The sequence below is a fragment of the Conger conger genome, chromosome 1 (genome assembly GCF_963514075.1).
Source record: "Conger conger chromosome 1, fConCon1.1, whole genome shotgun sequence".
Lineage (NCBI taxonomy): Eukaryota > Metazoa > Chordata > Actinopteri > Anguilliformes > Congridae > Conger > Conger conger.
In genome coordinates this window covers 32050864-32073095 of record NC_083760.1, presented here as the reverse complement: position 1 = coordinate 32073095, position 22232 = coordinate 32050864, and the positions used below count along the sequence as shown (strand labels likewise).

Below are 22232 nucleotides of genomic sequence, written 5' to 3'. Positions count from 1 at the left end.
GAAAAAATGTAATAAAAAGTAATCTTCCTTAAAAATTGGCAGAAATGTGTCATGTTTAAGGTTGTACCATTTCAGTTCACTTCTGTTCACTTAGATATTAATTGCAAAAGGCTTTTTGACCAGGGTTGCCCAAATTTTTGCTCACCAATGTTAGTGCAAATTTCACCAGTGAAGGTCTGTAACCAAACAAAGAGGTTCAACATCAGCTTCATATTTCAGCCTAATATCTCAGATCTGGAACCAAGCAAGTTGTTTGTAGTAATGAGAATTTAACCTTCAGAAAGTTTGCAGAAGTAGACTCACACATTTGCTTCTCCCTGACAGAACTGCAGGCAAGCCCCAAATGTATGGAGACTCCTGAATGACAGCTGGCCTTGCTACCTATATGAAAACAACACTGGTGTGCAGAACGTGCATTATAAAAAAAATAGCTGGGCTCCTGCATGCCATGGAGACACCTCGTTACTGAGGGCGACAAGATGTGGATCCATGTAAGGAAGTTGGGGAGGCAGACAGGAAGAGATAGAGAGAAGAAGGGAGAAGGGGGTGTAAATGTTAGCGAGGCAGAGAGAACAGCTCGCCCCAGAGCTTACAGGATCAATGTGCAGACAGCAGAAGATCAGAATCAATGGCTTCCCTGAGCTGCAGGCAAGGTTGGGTGAGAATAGCATCATCTCAGGTAACAGACAGTGGAGAGGACTGCTATACAGGAAAATTATTCAACAGAGCGCCTCACTTTTCTGATACACAGGTTATAGGGAGCCCATACAAGTACGGGATTTCAACTAAGCTTACAGGATAAGGAGACCTAAGACTGAATTTCCACTACTAAGTAAAAATTGCATTATTGTCTCTTAATATCAACCTCTTTTCTGGTGCTTGGCTTGCTGATTTCAGCCTGCTGACAATACAAACTCACCATGGACCAACCCATTCCCTGGCATAAGAATTGTTTATGCATCAAAGTTCAAAAACACAAAGAAAAAATCTTGCAGGTGTTCAAAAAGATGAGTTCCTGCCTGCCATTGTTTGCCAAGTAGATCCTTGAAGGAATTCTCACTTTAATTATTAATCCCCATTTCATTTGTAACAGGACCTCCCTCTGCACCTCAGGACCTGGTCTACATGGTCAACCAGTCCATAGTTAACCTGGCGTGGGGCCCCCCGGCGGACATGGGAGGCCGGCGCGATGTCACGTACCGGGTGGTTTGCCGGCAATGTGGCGGCACCAAGGAGGACTGCTTGCCCTGCGGTGGTGGTATTAGCTTTGTTCCACAGCAAGCTGGGCTGCTGGACACCAGCGTGACAGTGCTGGACCTCCTGGCCAACACCAACTACACCTTTGAGGTGGAGGCAGTCAACGGCGTTTCCGACCTCAGCCGGACTCAGCGGCTTTTTGCGGCAGTTAGGGTGGCCACCACACAAGCAGGTAAGGCCATGAGATGTGGTTAGGTCTCTGGATTCAACCAGTATTTCTCAAATTTTTATTAACTAGTGTATTAATCTTTCATCAAACCAGTTTGGCAGGTTCAGTGATCACCAAACCAACTTGCTAAATGTTTATGAAGATAGCAGTGAATATGTTTATTTTGTCGGGGAAGTGTTGTGAAATATGGTCAATTTCCAAATTCCGAACTCTGAATACCGAACACAAGCACATCAACTGTTAAAATCCTTCACTTATCCAACATGTCAAAATGTTTTTTGTACACCAACAGCAGCATATCAACCCCCACATGTCCACTATCTTGACTCCCTGGAAGTGTCTGTGTGAAAAAAACCATCCATGTCAAGGAAGGCCTGCATAGTTAAATACAGTCAGTTGCAACCTGCACCTTCAAGAAACATGTGTTTCATGTAAAAAAAAAAACATTTTGGTTTCCACTCGAAGCTGGAATCTTTTCAATAAATGATTTCAGTTAGATCCTCACTTCAAATTGAAAGGTATTTGTTCTTTTCATAATGTGGAATGTAGCCATAAAATAATAGTGGGGGCAGGAGAGTGGGCAAACAGATAACATTCCACTAATATGGTTTAAGAGCAGGGTCAGCTTAAATACATGAGCATTGAGAGGGTTTCCTAAAATAATATCAAGTCTGCCTCAACAGCAATATTCAGACTAGTTATCTGACAATTTGTTCTCAAAACATTGGTAAATGATGGAATTCAACCCAGCCTCTTTTGAAACACATGCAATTTGGTAAAGCAGAGAAATATTGTGCTTTCCTTGTGCCCTTGTACCCCTAAATACTAATTTATTTCAGATGCCCACACTCATAGAATTGTGTATGTGTCTGTGGGGATGATTAATTGGCACAATTGAAATGGTGATTTCTTGATCAAAATAGTGATCCGTTCTCAGTTGGAAGCATGCTGGAACAAAAGCCTGCAGAACCAGTATGGTATCTACCCACCATCCAATACTAGCATTGAATAGCCCTGCAAACACTGAAATCCATCCAAAATCAGGGTTAGGTACTGAGAACCGGGGCTAAGTTTCAATCCAGACACTTGTTTGAGTAGCTTGGTCTATAATATTTTTTTCCCCTACTGTAACCTTGATCGATTTCTTTTTACTCAGATCAGAATGTCTAATCTGAGATGATGAATGGGTATGCGGTAAACTGCCATACATGGGAGTTGTGCGGATTGTGGCCTCCTTGTTACAACATGATGACAGGTGATCCTGATAAAGATCCTTTCATGTTTCATACTTTTTTATACCTACATAAATGCCATTATTTGGGAGTCCTCTACGAGTGTGTGGCCTCTGCCCTGTCTTCTAATCCCTCCAAAATCCTTCAATCACTCATTCCCTTTCTCTATCTTCAGCTATTTTTCTCCACTAGTCAGTGATCCACCACCCCCAAATCATCTTTCATCTCTCAACAAGTAACAGATTCATGAATTCTTGTCGTACGGTTTCCACTATTGACCTGTCGTAAGACCCCCATGCATTCTGGTTCGAACAACCACATCATTTGCAAGCCTTACCTGCTTGTCCAGAACTCCTTAACCTTGGGAGAAGATCAAATCTTGTTCTTTGGAAAGGTAAAATTGACTTTTTGCTATGCTCTTTGGCTCTTTGATTAAAAGGCTCTTTGATTATCCTGGGAAGAGAAGACAGGAATACCAGGAGTCAGTGCAGATAGCAATCCAGCAAATCCGTATGCCACCACCCAGAATCCTAAATTATCCTAACTGTAGCTGGCAAGGGCGACATGAAAAAAGTACAAAAAACTTCATCGGTTCCCTCCATGGTACCGGATGGTTATTGTTCCCCCGTAACGTAATTGCTATCTCAGTTCTGCAGTTTAATGAGCAGTAATAACTCCTGTTCTGCATATACTTCTCATTTTCCATTCACTGTAGGACATGTAAATTTGCCTTTGTAAAGCTTGCAGCGCTTCGGAAGAGTTAAGATGAAAAGCTGCACAAAGGGAATATCAATCAATTTTCACGCCAAAGCAGCTTCCACATCCGGCAGGCTGAGAGGGCTCCGTAGCCCATAGCTCCTACAGAACTCTTGTAAACATGGCTGTGTCTCTTTCCAGATGCTAATGTTTAGGATTAAGTTCCAGAGCAGTCATTAATATTTATTTGGGAGAGCACACATATCTTTGAGGCAGATAATTGACTGTGGAGAACACAGAATTGGAATAGGCTGCGGGGGTTGGCTGTGCGGCCTCTGCCATAGGCATGAAAATTGGCATAGGCAAAAATGTGGAAAACTATTGGCTGCTGGTTCAGATACAAGAAGCAAAAGGAGAAAGGAGAAGAAATGCAGTTGATATAAAGCTTTTACAGTGACTATTATCGGTCTGAATTTTTACATGTTATTCCAGCAGTGTTCCATGTGAAAAACCTGAGGCATGTATATAAACGTATAATGAAATGTGACCATGCCCTGCCTACAAGATAATTCCATAGAAAACATATTTCCCCTTTTATATCTCTTTTCCGGTGTGCAGTTCATTATGGCAAGATAAGTCAGACAAGAACCATCAGTATACAGGTTTGGGATTTAGTTGTATCAGTAACATTCACTGTTTGTGTTGTTGCTAATGCACATACTCTTATAATTTTGTCTCTAGTCAATTATCTTAGCTTATGGTTTGCTAAAAAAAGTTTCAGAGAAATCATAAGCATAGCTGATATCTGTTTTGTATAAGACAAGCAAATTTCAATAAGGGAAAAAATGCAGAGTAATCCACTGGTTCTAGAGACTAGATAGATTTTTACAGCAATTATTTAGTTAGCAGCTCAGTCTTCACATTCCCCCAGTCACAGACTGGCAGTTTTAGCCTGTTGAATTATTTTTACAAAAAATGTCACAATGAAAAATATTAAATTCACTTTGACAGGAAGAGACTCATCCTCTCTCTATCCATCCATCCATCCATCATCACCCACTTATCCGGAGTCGGGTCGCGGGGGCAGTAGGCAAAGCCGGGTATTCCAGGCGTCCCTCTCCCCAGCAACGCATTCTAGCTCCTCCTGGGGGATCCCGAGGCGTTCCCTGGCCAGGAGAGATATATAATCTCTCCAGCGGGCTCTGGGTCTCCCTCGGGGTCTCCGCCCAGTTGGACGAGCCCGGAAAACCTCCAAAGGGAGGCGCCCGGGAGGCATCCTGATCAGATGCCCGAACCACCTCAATTGGCTCCTTTCGACGCGAAGGAGCAGCGGCTCTACTCCGAGCTCCCTCCGGATTTCCGAGCTCCTCACCCTATCTCTAAGGCTGAGCCCGGCCACCCTACGGAGGAAGCTCATTTCAGCCGCTTGTATACGCGATCTCGTTCTTTCGGTCACTACCCAAAGCTCGTGACCATAGGTGAGGGTTGGGACGTAGATCGACCAGTAAATCGAGAGCTTCGCCTTCCGGCTCAGCTCCTTCTTCACCACAACGGTCCGGTGCAACGCCCGCATTACTGCTGACGCTGCACCGATCCGCCTGTCGATCTCACGCTCCCTTCTACCCTCACTCGTGAACAAGACCCCGAGATACTTGAACTCCTTCACTTGGGGCAAAGACTCGTTCCCAACCCGGAGGGAGCAATCCACCGTTTTCCGGCAGAGAACCATCCTCTCTCTAGATTTACTAAAAAAAATAAAAAAATGAGAAAATACATGGTTTGGGGGGGTTATGTTTAGGGTTGGGGGGGGGGGGGGGGGCTCAGCCATAATCATGCAGTCTTTGTAATAATTGTCTCCTTACTCAGCAGCTCTTTCAAAGTAATTTAATCATTACAATAATGATTTTACATACAGTATTTTCCATCATGCATTATTTTTCAAAAGGACATGTACCACTCTTGTCATTGCTGCAAAATGAACATTTTGTTCAGAGCTCCCTGAGAAGGCAGCAAGGTCATTTATTTCCGGTGTGATGTAGCTTTAGTTTAGTTGGCTCTATAATTTCCTCCTCTCCAGTTAATGTGTCGTGAGCATTATGGTGAAGGCATTAAATGCAGACTATGCAGAATCTTAGGGCTTTATGCGGCCCTTTGTTTACAAATCAAAAATGTCTACACCCCATTGTCAACCACGCCTGTCGACACCTCCAAGATGATTCTGGCTGCAGACTACAGTGTGATAGCAATGAGCTGAGAAAATCACGGTCTAATATGTAATATAAGTATATAAGTTTGCCTCTTGTTACTCATGTTAGTATTTAGCTAAACATTGTTAGTGGTGATACTAGCCATTGCTAACACCGGTGGATTTCAGTCTGCCTCAAGCCTGCCTTGAAGGAAGCACAATTATGTAACATAATCATGCATACTCACAAACACATTAATTCATTGTCGCTTTTATTTTTGGTCAGACTCACCACTGAAGTAGTCAATCCCTACAAGTCTCCTCTTGCCCTCCTTCTATTGGATCATGGAGTTCAGTGGATTGGACACAATTTTCAAATAAAGTACAAAACTAAAGTGGTCCAAGAAGTTTTTAGAATAACAAATACAACTAGACAAGCAAGGTATTGGGCAGAAATGGACACAGGTTGTGAGTGTATGATCGTAATAACTGAGCATGTTTCCTTTATAATATTTTCAAGGTGAAAATCCTGCATAGTATGCCTTTAAGCATTTCTTCTCATTATTGGTTGAAGGAGTCATTGATGGAAGTTTTAGTTTTTCTCCCCCCATGAGTTGGTGTTAAATGTAGTGTTGCTTTTATTTTTTGTGATATAGACATAACAGAAACTGCATCCGGATGGCAGGTTTTTTGCTTTTTTTTGTTGCTTTTTTGAGGAGTGTGTAAGCCTGATGCAGTGATGGCCTGTTCACATCATTACCAATGTTTTTATTTCACCTTAGCCTGGAAGTCATAAGATTGAAATTTTTATTTTTATTTTTATGTTTATATGATTATGGCCCCTTTTATATTCAGTATTCCCATGTGCAAAATCAGTTCTGGCATATACAGTCATGTATATACATAATTCACTAGTTTGTTAACAAAGAAGGCACTTCACGATTTCATTTTATATTGAGGTGATAAGAATTGTATATGTCATACAGATATTTCAACATTTCAACACATATCAAATAAAAGGGGAATGACCTACTTGTTGCTATATATGCGCACATTTCACTCCCCAAAACTGATAATTCTGGAATGTTTTAAAGCATTTGCAAGCAGGGTTTCTGCAGCCAAGCCTTCTGACTGTATTTCACTCATGTTCCTTGATTACCTCCACAATCGATCAATATGACCACATGAAATGAGAACAATGTCAGAATTGCTTTGCTCAAATTTCATTTCTTTAATGTATAATTACATTGTTGGAGCAAGGCATTTATGAATTATTGAGACAACTGCACTTAATTATTCATTATTCATACAAGAGTCATTGGGAGGTAAAAGATAAATTGAATAACAGCCCGGAATTCGATTTTTTGAAGCAGGTGGGGCAGGGGATCAGTTGAACCCCCACTTTTGACCCTTACTTTAAAAAAAGTCTCAGTTTAGTGCCATCTACTCAAAGACATTTGATAATGCACACAGACAAAATGTACAATACAGAGTATAGAGAGCTATGAGAAAAGTGTTCTATTTCTTTATTAGCTTCACTTTAAGCTCTATGGGAATTGGATTTTATCCAATCTCGAGACTGAAAACGATCTACGCAACGCCATCTTGATGGCCAATCAGGGCAAAGATGCGCTTTAGCGACCGAATTTACATACGGTGGCTATATAAGCGACATCGCAGGCCGTCATTCTTTCTTCTCAAATTTTCAGCGCAAGGTTAGCAACCTAGCTGGAGACTTACGTTTCTACCACGCCGAAGTTCTTCGTCTGCGAGCAGAAACGCGCCGCTGTGAGGAAGGACCTTTTTTTCCTGACTCAAAGGCCCTCGCTAGACGACGTCGAGCTCGAAGATTCGCCATGAAGCGGTGCCAAGGGTGCGACGCAGCCGTGGAGGGTACGGACCCTCACACTGCTTGCGTTATGTGTCTCGGCGAGACCCATGCTCTCGCGGCCTTAACTAAGGTGACCTGCACCGCCTGCGCTGCACTCGGGGCGCAGGAGCTACTGCGCCGGGCAAGCATGCACCGCGAAGACGCCAGTTGGGCTGACTTCCCGGAGCCTTTTGCCATGCACTCTCAGGAGGACAGACCGAACCTGCGCGATGGCAGGGTTCCGTCTGACACGGCCCATCTGGAAGAGGCGCTCCTGACCCTCGCTAACAGCTCTGGGGACGAGGACGACGACCTCCTTCTCCACTCTAGTGACCAGGAGATGCTTCCAGACGACAGTTTGGAGCCTTCCGGCTCTGTCGCTATCCCAACGGCGACAGGTGAGTTGGAGCACCACCCCTCCCTGTTGAAAGACTTTCCGGTCGTGATGAAAGCGGCGGCGACCAGAGCGGAGCTCCCCAGGCCCCCTCCTCCTGCAGCGCCTGTAAACCAGCTGGTGGCTCCAGTGTACAGGCGCGACACACCGAGGCACGGTGTGCAACCGACCCCCGTCTGCCCGTCTGTGCAGCACTACGTGCAGCTAACCTGGGATAAGCCTTTCTCTACGAAAGCCCCGGTAGTGTCTTTTTCGCCTTTCACGGTGGTGTCAGGCCGACAAAAGCTTCAGACGGAGGGGGTTCCGCGACTCGAAGATTCCTTGGCTACTCATCTCCTCGCCCCCACAGCAAGGTGGAGCGCAAGGAAGCCTAACCTTCCCACTCGGTCTGGGCAGATATCAGCTGCCTTGTCTGAACATTCGTTTATCTGCGGTTCCCAAGGCGCCGATGCAACGAACAATCTTGCTATCCTAGCGATAGCACAGACGAACTTGATCGAGTCCCTTACTTCCTCCCTCGCAGATGATGTTTCTGCCGAGCTGAGGAAGAACGCGGGCGCAATCCTGCACCTCACCCAGGGGTTGGCACAGGATTTTGGACGGATTATGGGCTGGAGTGTAGCCTCTCTCCGGCACTTATGGCTAGCGAACTCGGCACTCCCTGAAGCGGACAAGGTCCCCCTCCTCGATGCCCCAGTCTCTCTCGACGGTCTCTTCGGTCCAGCGGTGACCGAAGCGATAGCGAGGTTTAAGCGACTGGATGAGGAGAGACCCACTGCAGAAGCACCTGCCTCTTGCTTCAGATGCAAGACGCCAGGATCGCCGTTCGTGGTCTAAGACTCGCCGCACTCCTGTGTCGTCAGCCCGGCGCTCAATTGAGGAGCAGCCCGGTGGCCGTAGAGACGCTACCACTATTGCTAGCGGCAAGGCTTGGACGAAGCCGTTCAACCCTGCTGCACCCAGGGCTCACCCGCCTCAATCGAAAGCCCAGAAGCGTTCCTGAATCTCCGTGGGAGAGTGTCATAGAGGCGATCCGGTCGAGTGGACCGGACACCCCTCCTGTATCACTGACTTTACTAGCGCCTACTCGGGAGCGAGTTTCGCCCTTACAGTCACGAAGCACACTCCCCCTATTGTTACACAAACATTTCCCTTGCCCTCTGCCTCAAAGCTGGCATCAGCGCTTGGTGATTTCTCAGTCAAAAGGGGCCTTTTTCCCCGACATTCAGGCAGTATTGGAGTCCTCGCCGGCTCAGAATCAAAGCCGGCCAGGACTCTACGTCGGCCTATCACAGATAAGCACCAGGTCGCTGGCTCGAATTCGACCCCGCCCCCACTTAAGAGCCGGGCTTCTGCAGATTCAGAAGCCCGTGTTACAGTCTGCACTGCTTTCAACCAGGTCCGCGTTCAACCTTTGTGCTTGGACTCGGAAGTGCAAGCTGACGCCATGGCTCAGTACTGTAATCAGAGCGGGCTACGCGTTACAGTTCGCTGTCCCCCCTCCTCCTTTTGTAGGAGTAAGGGAAACGAATATGCCCCTGCATCTAAACAGCGCACTTTCCCAAGAGATAGAGACTCTCTTGGCAAAAAGCACGATCCGCCTAGTCCCCAAACACGACGAAATCCGAGGGTTTTATTCCCTTTATTTCCTCGTTCCAAAGAAAGACGGCGGTGTGAGACCAATACTGGACCTGCGAGCTCTGAACCGTCATTTGGTGAAACGACGTTTTCAGATGCTAACGCACAAGCGCGTAATGAGCTCAATCAGCCAAGGGGACTGGTTCACGCTCGTAGATTTAAAAGACGCTTACTTCCATGTGAACATTGTACAGCGCCATTGGCAGTACCTTCGTTTCGCTTTTCTGGGAAGAGCGTACAAATTTACCAAACTCCCATTCGGTCTGTCCCTGGCACCCCGCACCTTCGAAATGGTGGCGCGGGCTGCTATCGCCCCGTTGCGACAACAGGGCATACGTGTTTTAACGTATCTGGACGACTGGCTTGTGTTAGCCCCTTCCAGGGAGTTGGCTGCGAAACACACAGAGATGCTGATAACCCACATCGTAGGATTGGGTTTCACCATCAACCGCGACAAGAGTGTTTTCACCCCGAGCCAGTGTGTTCAGTACCTAGGGCTCCGGCTGAACTCATTGTCAATGACGGCGCGTCTCTCTCAGGAGAGAATTGCTTCCCTGAGAGGCCACGCTTGCCGATTTCTCCCAGGTCGCTGCATCAGTGGAATCACGATTATGCGCCTGTTGGGTTTAATGGCGGCAGCAATCGCCGTGGTTCCGTTGGGATTGCTACGCATGAGACCGGTGCAACTCTGGCTCAAGCGAATGCATTTCGATCCAATGAGAGACCACGCAAAGCTGTTTCGCATTCCGCAGTCGGTTGTGAGAGCACTCTCGCACTGGCGAGATGGGCGAATGCTGAGTGTTGGTGTGCCAATGGGCGCTATCTCCACTCATGTCCCTGTATACACAGACGCCTCCACCAAGGGGTGGGGGGCGGTCTGCAATGGAATGATGGCGAGCGGGTTGTGGAACCCTCCTCTGCCTCATATCAATGTGCTGGAGATCACAGCAGTATGGCTTGCATTACAACGTTTCGAACCCCTTCTTCGGGGCAGACACGTTCTAATCAGAAGCGACAACAAAGCGACAGTCGCTTACGTAAACCGACAGGGCGGCACCAAATATCCACATCTACACCGGCTGGCGGTGAGGATCTGGACTTGGGCATACCCGCGAGTTCGCTCCTTACGGGCGCTCTACGTCCCGGGGCAGCTGAACTGCGGCGCAGACCTCTTGTCTCGGGGCGGTCCCTCCCCCCTAGAGTGGTGTCTTCACCCACTCGTGGTAGCGGAGGTGTGGTCACGCTTTGGGAAAGCGAGAGTGGATTTATTCGCCTCCCGACAGAATGCGCATTGCCCATTATGGTTTGCGATGACAGCAACCGGCTCGCCCCCACTGGGAGTGGACGCGCTAGCCCATTGCTGGCCCAAGGGCCTCCTTTATGCCTTCCCTCCCTTTGGTCTGGTACCGCAGGTACTAGCCAAAGCGAGAGAGGAGAGGAAACCCCTGATTTTGATCGCGCCAGATTGGCCGCACAAACAGTGGATGGCCGATGTAGCCCTGCTGCTGACCGACGTCCCGTGGCGACTTCCCCAGCGCCGGGACCTCCTGTCTCAGGGGGCGGGGACCATTTTTCATCCCCACCCAAGCAGGCTGCGCCTCACGGCTTGGCCCCTGTTAGGAGCAGGCTCGTGAACATGGGATTGAGCGAGGCAGCTGTAAATACTATACAGCATGCTCGCGCTCTCAACTACAATGGCTTATAAAGGCAGATGGGAGGCCTTCGAGACTTGGTGTCTTGAACGCTCTCAGGACCCCCTGGTGTGCCCTGTATCCGTAGTGCTCAACTTTGTGCAGAGCCTACTTGATAAGGGGTTATCTTTGTCCACGTTAAGGGGGTATGTCTTCGCAATTTCTGCGTGCCATACTGGCTATAGTGGCTCTACGGTGGCTGCCCACCCCCTGGTAAAGCGTTTTATCCAGGGCGTCCGGCGTCTGAAACCCGTGGCCCCACCCCGTGTTCCGCAGTGGGACTTAACGGTGGTACTAAAAGCCTTGTGCAGCCCTCCTTTCGAACCGCTGGAGAGCGTTGAGTGGAGAGCTTTGTCCCTTAAGGTAGCGCTGCTTACTGCGCTAGTTTCTGCTAAGCGAGTAAGCGATTTATGCGGCTTGTCTGTGCACCCGGACTGTCTCTCCTTTTCAGGATCTGACAGAGTCGTGCTGAGACCGAACCCTGCGTTTACCCCGAAGGTAATCACCACGTCCTTCCGCTCACGGGTATTGGACCTGGTGGCTTTCAAGCCCCCTCCTCATGACGATGAGGAGGATGCTATGCTGCATAAACTTTGCCCAGTGCGTGCTCTGTCGATATACGTACGACGTTCGCAGCCTATTCGACAAGCAGATCAGCTGTTTGTCTGTTATGGTGCTGCTGCTAAGGGAAAACCTTTTACGGCACAGAGATTTTCCCATTGGCTTACTGACGCAATCAACTGGGCGTATGAGTGTATGGGCTTGCCCCCTCTGTCGGAGGTTCGCGCCCACTCTACTCGAAGCATGGCAGCTTCTCGGGCACTTTTTAAAGGGGTCAGTGTGCAGGACATTTGTACAGCGGCGTCATGGAGTTCGCCATGCGCCTTTGTGCGTTTCTATCTGCTGGATGCATCGACACCGTCGGTGGCGCATGCAGTCCTGAGCTCAGCGTCCAATCGGACGTAGCTGCTGCTCAAACACATTATGTGCAACGCCTCTACGCGGTAGCTAGAGGCGTGCATGTTTATATTGGCCATCTCCCGGCTTGGGTATTCGGTAGCTGGTTTACATGAACCGAGCGCTGGGGATGGTTGTGGCTCCTCGGTTTATACAGTCCCCCTTTTTTTCATGCATAAAAAAGGGCTGGCTATTGAGGGGAGCCCCTCTTGATTGGCTATCACTGCCATCGCCTGTTGTTCTGCATCAGGGGGCTGATGTTGACGACAGGGCGTGGGCTATAGGGTTCCCATAGAGCTTAAAGTGAAGCTAATAAAGAAATAGAACTTCCGGGTACAGTGGTACCCATTGTTCTATGAGTTATTAGCGAGCTTTAAGCTTCACAGGCCCTGTCTCTTTCCTTCGCTGAAAATTTGTCTCGAAGAAAGAATGACGGCCTGCGATGTCGCTTATATAGCCACCGTATGTAAATTCGGTCGCTAAAGCGCATCTTTGCCCTGATTGGCCATCAAGATGGCGTTGCGTAGATCGTTTTCAGTCTCGAGATTGGATAAAATCCAATTCCCATAGAGCTTAAAGCTCGCTAATAACTCATAGAACAATGGGTACCACTGTACCCGGAAGTTATTCGGCAGTATAGTTACAGTAGCAACAAAAATGTTGCATTGAAATTTGCTTTATTAAGTTCACCGTTCACTTTCTGGAAGGAGGCTATGGTTAGTTATCTTGTAAGCTAATATTAGCTAAGATGAACCTGGTTCATTTATTGTTACATACAGCTACATGCACTTAACAGGTATTTGTTAGGCTGTTGGGTTGCTTCATTGACCTATTGATCAGACACATAGTAAATAATCAATATCTTTTCCTGATTGGGCATAAAACACTAATTCCCGTTGCTGTCTTTCAAAGCGTAATATGTTGAGAATGCTAGTAATGTCAATTGGTCCTACATCCCTCATTTTCTGTTTGCCAGTATGTAATTAGATAATGAATTTAAATTCCATCTACACTAATAACATAATGCATAACCTCATCCTGCATAAGTGGCCTGGCAGATTATCCAACTGCCTCATTTAAATCTCAATATCCATTTTTAATGGAGATTGACAGCCTGGCGAAGTGCCGACTCTTACGTGAGTGTAATACATGAACAGATTACTGGACCTCCCCTTGATGTATGACATTTTTTTATTCATACATCATACCATCACACAAGGATTAATTATTAACAGTGCACTACTTTAGCTCACAGGCAGGCTAATTCTGAAACATTTTTGAATAAGCATTGCAAATTGCATCCGTTGTCATCCTTATTTCGTCCGGTTTATATAATGACAATAATTGTAAATAATTCTGATGCAAATCATGTGATTGACAACAATCAGTGGTGTAGGATTGGTCAGTAGGATTAGAAATATATGTGGAGGATTGGACAGTAGGAGGCTGCAACTGAGTATAGCTGATCCGGGTGATCATTGACAGATCATCATGATAGGTAGTAACACTGACACGATGTCACAGTGGTTAGAACTGTAGCCTCACAAGAATGATGTTCTGTTTGTGGATTCTCCCTGTGTGCATGTCCTCCTCGTGTTCACGTGAGTTTTCTCTGGGTACTCTGGTTTCCTCCAGATATACTCCTGCCATTTCCCTTGACCAAGGTGCTGGCCTCAGAACCATAGTTCGCCCCCGGGCTGCCCACTGCTCCTAAGTAACTTGGATGGACTAACTCTTATCTTAGCTAGCTACTTCAGTGTTAGAATGTATCACTATCCTGAAATGTAAGAGAGACCTGTAATGTTTTTTGTGAGTGAGTTGGAGTTGGAGAGACACGGGTGTTTCCTCATTGAGATGTCTCCTGTACTTTTTTTTTGACATCTATATGATCTATCTATCCTTGTTTTGCACCCCCACTTCTGGAATGACTCTGAAGTGCTTGTCTGTAAAGGTTACTTCTACATCACTTCCTGCTGAGCAGTATTGAACCTGGCTTCAAATGGCTTCAAAACACAACACAAACAATGTATCCAAGTTAAAATTATTTTACAACAATTATTATTCAGTTTCATCTTGTGCTCCATGTTGACTTTCAAAAGAAATTTGGGAGATGTGTTTAATTATTTAGATTTCTGTGAAACTGATTTTTTTTATTCTTTAACATTCTGGTCATTCAGTGATTTTGCTGCGGCACAACAAAGTGAAACTTTCTCTGAAATCCAGCCTCTTCCTGAAGATATCTGTAAATATTATGAAGGAAAGAAGCGGAACTAACAACTAATTTGCAAACGTATAAGCTTTAATGATAAAGAAGAAGTGCTTTGTTGAGCTTGCCAAGCTGTTATGACTGTGTCCAAATAATAGAATGCTTCATAAAGAGTGCAGCTTTGCTGTGATAGGGACTGTGAGTGTGTGTTTTATTGTCTTTAGGTACCAAAAGGTATGTAACGAGAGCAGATATCTCAAGTGCTCAGGATGAAACAAATCAACACAAATGGTGAATAGCCGTGCTCTTTCTTTGTAATAACCTTTGCGGTTGTTTGCTATGCATGTCCCCTCTCCTATCCTTGTTTGTGCAGATTCACCTTGTGAGTGTAGTGTTTCAGCTCAGATTAAGGCATGCTACTGTGACGTATGGTGCCCTTTCCATGATCGCCAATGTTCCAGTCGCACACGCTGTGTTTAATCTGCAACACCGCTCACTCAGATGGGCGTGTGCTGTTGGGTGCAACCCAGGGGGGTCAAGGTACGTGACGTTTCATTTCCTGTTGGCCAGATAAAGGAGACCAACGCAGTAAATAGCTGACCTTAATGGCGGTCCTCCTTAATGGGTGCTTTGAACACCCAGTCTGGATGCAGTCCCTGGAATTTAGCAATTTCTCCCCCACTCCTGTACACAGCTGTGAACTCAAGGTCTCCTATCTAATATTTCTTAAGCCGCGCTTTAGGTGCAAGGGGATTCTCATAACTCTGGCACCCGAAACAATTTTGCCAAGCTGTCGGGTTAAAAAAAGCTGTCAGTTCCTAGAACAGAGAAAATTCAGTCAGATGTTCAAAGTGTTTGATATCTGCTTGCAAGAGACTAGGAGCTGGTATTTTACTAATTATACGCAATGTTATACTGGAATGGATAACGTCTAAAATGAAGTCTGGCCTGAAATGAAAATGAAGGAAAAATTCATGCAAGAAAAAAATTAATGCTGTTCAGCAATAAAGCAGACAGCAATAATGTCAGCTAATCCATCGCTTGACTTAGAAAAAAAAGACTTTTTCAAAATAACACTATTGTGAACTGCAGAAACACTGGGAAAGGCACAATCAAAGAATTGACAGGATTCCACTCAGTGATTCCTCAGTGCGGTGTCTCAGGCAATGAGCAAAATAATGTGTTCACGTGAATTAAAATGCCTTTAACCCATTTTAATCCATTTTGCCCCCTTGTGTTTGAGTCGTCGATGTCCCAAAGTATTGTTGCGTTCGTATTTATAGAAAGACTTTCCACTAATGAGAACAGCAGTTTATATACTTATCAGCCTCTTATTTGCAAAGCAGGGCAATAGAAATCCAGCCTCATCCTCGCCACGTTCATGGCCACAGACTCAGACAATAAAAAGCACCATTACTCTATGTAAAAGAATGTGAACAAAACAATATCATTCATAAGTTGCATGAAGAAACGCATAGTTTTTTTTTCTTTGCTCAGTTTTATTGGACGTTTGGCCGGCACGTTTCCAGTTTGGTGGAATTATAAGTTTGTTTTTCAAATTATTCTATACAGACATATTTATGGAACCAAATATCCCACCTGGTTATGAAGCTATGACTTTCTGACTTAGGTTGAAGTTTATTTCGTAATCCATTCAGCCATTTTTGAGAAAACTATATACTTGCTGGGACTATACCTAGGCGGATGTTGTCTTGAACTACTTCTTATTGTTGCGTAAATGGTCATTTCAGTACCAAACTAATGTAAAACATGGCACAATCATATTCAGGTGACGGCAGTTTAGGAATAAAGAAATAAAGTTACATTTTAAATGTGATGCAGGTCGGTTAGAAAGCATTAGGGTGAGTAATCCTTTTTGGAGAGCTTTTCGGACACTTTGGGCATGCTTTATAAAAACATACTCTCATATATGTGAATAAAACTGTTAATTTTCTTTACATCTTGCATAAAAAAACTGTTTTAATAGAAATATTTTTTCTTATCATTCTTATCATTCATGTGTCTGTACAAAAAGATATGCGCATGTTTGGTATTTGGAGAGATTTGGGGACACTTGAGGATCTGGGAGCAGTTTGGGAAAACTTAGAATTTGAGTGCCTGTCGATATCTTTAACTAATTAGTTCTGGGTTGGTTCTTGACTTTAAAATGTAGATATTCAGTGCTAAACTATAAAAACACAAGGCGTTTTTTAAATGTTGTGTAAATTTCGGAATGGTACACACCCACCTTCAATCAACGACGTGTGCAGTAAATAGTTTTTGAGATATTGACACTTTTATAAGACGAGTACAAAATAGGTGGAAAAAGTGGCAAAGTGGAAAGGGTCCCTTTGTAGAATTTGAAGGATTATGGTCAGCTTAGTTCTGGGGTTCCACATAAAGAAATTAATAAATAAATTGACTGCAACGTTGACATTTGCAGTAGCTATTATGTGCATGTCTACATGATAATGAAAGGATTATTTTACCTGTTCATTCAGTGAACATTTTTATGGTGAAAATTGGGTTATACCCCATCTAGATGTTCTGGTGAAAACCTACATTTAGCTGAAAAGCCAACTACTGTATGATGTAGCCAGGCTAATCTAAGCTATGTTACCTATGGCTGGTTGTACATTAATATTTAATAATTACAGTAACAAAATTATTAGTAGGGATGTGAAAAAGTGTCTCTCTCCGATTCTGACAAATGAGAAAAATTGCATTGAGAGCGCTTAGCTGATAAAAAAAAGAGACTAGTGACAGACCTAGTCTCTTTTACTGGTTGGCAATCCAGGTGGATTTGTACTAGGTGCATCAGGCTAAACAGGCATTCCTTTTCCTAGACTTCAATGTGGTACAGCCCACACCAATGTATTCATTGTAAAATGCAAGTAAGCATATGGTATCAATGATGTTCAGAAATTTCAGGGTTATGTTCAAGCTGGATTGGGATCTGTTGAGTGGTACACTCGGGGTAAACGGATGGTGATCTTTCAGCGAGCATCCCCCGGTAGACTTTAAAGCCCTGCAGCCCTGCAGTCTAAACTCACTCTCATCCACTGCACCTGTTTCAGAAGCAAGCCCACCTTCTTACTCTCCCGTCGGATTTGAGCAAATACCTTTTAATTAAAGTACGAGGACCATGTGACCACCATCTGGTCCTGCCACCTTTGAGGGTTTGCTGCAGAAAACATGATGATCATCGCTCCTGTGAGGAATGGAGGTGGTATTTGGAGTTTCAGGCAGGGCAGGGAGAGGTACATCCGGTTCTGGGCAACTCTTTGCGTGTCCCAAATGGCTCCCGAATTTTATAAATGCTTCTCAGCATTCAGTTCTTTTGTAACTTTAAGACCATTTAACTGATTAAGCAAACTGGAAACTGGTGACCATCAAGCTAGTCTTCGGTTTAAAATATTTGTATCCCTAGTTTTTTTTTCTTGTCTAAATCTGCCACAATATTTATTTGGGCAACATTACAGCTCATTGTATGATGGTCAAAATTCAGTACCAGACTTAATAGTCAATACCCAACACTCACATTACAGGAAGCCACCGAGCAGACCCACACTCTAATATTTTAATAATTTCTGTATATGTGATCTGTATGAGTTTGTTTTGTAGAATGTTACATTCTGATACTTGTTTTATGCAGCATAACAGCTCAGTGAACCTGTGGTGATTGTAGAAGGGATCATATTGCTTACTGGTGTTTAACCATGAACTTCCCTACAGAAGAGCAGGGCAGATTTGCATGCAGCACAGGTATTCAGCGCATACCCAGCGCACCCCAAGCGGATATACATCAGTTGCCATTTAACCAACGCATGATAAAACACTGTGGCCATTATTATCAAAGTGGCTCTAATAAAAAGACTAAAGCACTCTGCCAAGCGATGATGATGGGCTCAAATAATTAATGCCCTTGAGAGAAAAGGCGGGTAGCTCAGGTCTGCTAGGACAAAAAAGAAAAAAAGTAAGAAAAAAGATTACATTTAGATTTCATGGAGTTGTCTTGGACTAAAAGTAATATGTTTTTTTTTTCAATCACTGTTTTATTTAATTCTGAATCAAAATATTCACTTCTGAATTAGTATGATCATTCTATAATTGTACTCACATTTGCACATTTTCTTGTTTACTGATTTTATATCAATTTTTACAGTCGATTGTAGACTTGTTTGCAGGGTTATGAAAGGCTGGATGTTAATTTTAATGTTGAACAATTTTATAAAACTTGTTTAACTTGTTTATACGGTTCTGTATTTGTGCAAAATAACCGTACTAAGTTGTTGACCGCATACTGAAAGTGCATTATTAGATTTGACCTCAGTTATTTTAGCAAATATTTATTGTAAAATTAAGTGCATATGGGCAACTCATTTTATTCTTTACACTGCTGTCTCTTGGCAGCCCTTTGTGAGCCTTGCTCCTGGATATTGCTGCTTGCAGCTGTATTATATTAGAGTAGCTATTTTATAAAACAGCTTTAAAGGGGATTGTGGGAACCAGGGCTTTTTGACACTGGTGGAGCAGTGAAAATCTTGTGGCTGAGTGCAACCAGGAGGGTGGGGTGGTCTTTTCCCTGGTTTTGCGTATGAGGTAAGTAGTAAGCTTCTGTTCCCTACAGGACTGAAAATAGTAACCACCATCCTGCAAGGGATTGAGGGGGTCTTTGCCCTGGATTTGAGCAAGATTCAGTTCCATGCTGGACTGGGGGTGCTATTTTTAGTCTGCTTTGCAGTTTGAGCCATCACTGGGTTTACTCAAAGCAGGTCTACTTAAATGCATCCTGGAATGAAAAAAGCAGAGTGGTCTGGGTGAATACAAAGCCGCATAGGCCAATAAGACCATCCCCAATCAAATGCACATAGCTAGTTTAGGGCATAATCGGCATAGGCGTAGTTGATCAAACCCTTTAGATTTATCGGGCACCATGCTATATCAGAAGCAAGAGGTTCCTACCAATGTAAATTTGTTTTCATCAAGTGATTGACAAGCCAGGTTGTGATTCATTGATTAAGATATAATGTACATATACAGTGCAGTCCATAATTATTTGGACAGTGGTAGAAGTTATATTATCTTTGCTCTGTACTCCAGCATATTTAATTGAAATGAAACAATCAATGAGGTTAAAGTGCAAACTGTCACCATTAATATGAAGCATATTGGGCGATCCGTGTAGAAATTACAGCACATCCCCTTTATACATAGTCCCTTCATTTTAGGGGCCGAAAATTAATTAGACAGTTGTCAGCTGTTTCTGAGTAGTCAGGTCTGATTACTTGTATTCAATCGCTTCCATAGGGCAGGTAAAAGAAACCTTTCAGTATCTAGTCTTGATTCTAGGCTATTAATTATTTCTAATTGCCTTCTGAGTTTGTCTGAGAAATAAGAAGAAAGAAAAAACAGTCTGAGACATACGGCAAACAATACGCTTTCCAAAATAAATTGTTTGCAACATCATTAAGAAGAAAGAGAGTACTGATCTCAGTAACCACAAAGGACCTGGTAGGCCAAGAAAGACCTCCAGTTGATTGATGAAAATTCACCATAATGAAGCAAGCCCCCCAAAACCACCTGACTACCCAATTGGAAACACTTTTCAGGCAGCAGTTGTGGATGTGTCAGTGGCTACTGTCTGTCAGAACTACAGAGGCTACACTGCAAGATGCAAACCACAACCGGATGGCCAAGTTACAGTTTGCTAAGGTCTTGTGGACAGATAAGACCAAGATTGACTTGTATCAGAGAGTACAATAGCAAAGGGCGGAGGCTAAAAGGAACTACCCAAGATCCAAAGCACCCCACTCGTCTTTGAAACATGGGGTTGGGGGTGTTATTTTTTGGGCATGTATGGCTGCCACAGGAACTGGCTAACTTGCTTGCATTGATATCATAACTACTGATATCTGCAGTGTACAGAAGTATCTTATCAGCTTATCATTGGACAGTCTTTCATCCCACAGCAAGGCAATGATCCCAAGCATGCTGTACACCAGTGCTCTCTTCTTTATGATGTTCCAAACAGTTTGTTTCAGTAAGCCTATTGTTTGGCACATGTCTCTGACTCAGGGGTGCCATCACCTGTCTAAAGTAGTATGGCAGAGTGGAGTCATAGCCAGATATTGCAGTTTATTTGCAAGTGTTAAAAAATTGAAGGGCATTACATAACAAGGGGGCATTTCTTTCAGTTGGCTATTTTTTTTTGCTCTAGATCCTGTAAAGTAACAAAAAAGATCAGTTGTATGCAAACGCACTGCTTTTTAATGGACCCCCAATGAAAATAAAAAGTTTCATGTTTCACCGACAGTGCAGTCTGTAAGTATTTGGACTGTGGTACAATTTCTGTTCTTTTGGCTCTGTACTCCAGCACATTGCAATTGAAATTAAACAATGAATGTGAGGTAAAAGTGCAGAATGTCACCTTTAATTTTAGGGTATTGTCATCCATACCATATATCCCTCCATTTTAGGGGACCAAAATTAATTGGACAGTTGGCTTGTATTCAGTCACTTCCTTGTGCAGGTATGTGAAAGCTTTCAGTATCTAGCCTTGATTCTAGGCTTTTGATTGCCTTTGGAGTTTGTTATTGGCATCTGTCAACATGAGGACCAGCGTTGTGCCACTGACAGTCAAGAAAGCGATTATGAGGCTGAGAAATAAGAAAGAAACAGTCAGAGACTGTCAGGACTTCAAATACGTTGTTACATTTCATATCCGGTGTGCTGCAGGACAGAGCCAAAATAATGGAAATAGTACCACAGTTGAAATACTTATGGACTGCACTGTCAATGCTCAACATTGTTATCGGTAAATAAGTAAAAATAAATAATATCGTTTTTTGTGGTTCATTATTACTCGCTTGCTTCTTTGTAGGTGACAACCTAAAACTACAACACAATGCTTGAACACACAAAATGGAACTTACTAACCTGCTTGAATTATTTTGCTTATCCGACTCCAGTTCTGATGCCCTGTTGCTCTCTGGCTCTGTCTGGCTATTAGACAAAACAAATTTCTCAAATTTGCTAATGCCAAACTATTGGGTTTTTCCATAAAATTAGTGTACTCATGATCTACCACTCAAACTTAGTTCTGCTCTGACATCTTATTTCTCATAATGGCTTCCTTGACTGTCATTGAAACTCTGGTCCTCATATTGACAAACGTTGATTCTTTGACTCCAAAGGAAATCAAAAGCCTAGAATCAAGACTAGATAGTGAAAGCCAACTGCCCAATTACTTTGTGTCCCCTAAAATGAGAGGAATTTTGCTTTCTAGCTTTCTAACCCTCAGCCAACCTGGATGACAGCAACTGTGCCAAGTAATTACATTATAGTGCAGAGAATGAATGGAGTTAAACGCAAAAACAAATGAATGAGAATCTAATATGCTGGTGATGGGTGAAAAGCTTTGACTAAGCAGTCTTTGTGCAGGGTTAATTATAGTTGCATGCAATGTGACAGGTTTTGGTCTGCTGAAATCAATTGTTAACAATCAAGTTCCTCATTGACATGTTCACTGGGTCCAATGGCTGTGTTTGTAAGCTTTGTAAGCTTATTTCACTAGTGAAGTGGCTGCATCTGATCAGCTTTGCTCTAAATATGTATTTTGCTGTAACTGTGTTTGATTACAAATCTAAAATTGTTGTGTACTGAGCCATATCAAGAAAAAAATAGGGAGCTCACTCCTGTATATACTCTCAACGACTAGACAAGAGGATCTGTTGCTGTCCAGACCAAACATCAGAATGGGGAAGAAATGTGATCAAAGTGACTTTGACGGTAGAATGATTGTTGGTGCCAGACAGGGTGGTTTGAGATTCTCTGAGAATTTTGATCTCCTAGGAAGTTCACAACTCATTCATAAATCATTTACCCCAAACTGAATTCAATGAACATGCGTCCCTTTGCTGTACAGAAAACAAGAG

The 22232-nt window shown here is 44.0% G+C and overlaps 1 protein-coding gene across 3 annotated transcripts in view; it reads left to right on the top strand.

Annotated features, from left to right (window-relative positions):
• LOC133107594 (ephrin type-A receptor 7-like) overlaps positions 1–22232 on the top strand; it is a 93184-nt gene that overhangs the window by 37524 nt on the left and 33428 nt on the right. For all 3 annotated transcript variants that reach the window (XM_061216597.1, XM_061216590.1, XM_061216583.1), the window contains exon 5: positions 1094–1429. In XM_061216597.1, coding sequence (XP_061072581.1) covers positions 1094–1429 — 336 coding nt within the window. The remainder of the gene's footprint in view (positions 1–1093; positions 1430–22232) is intronic.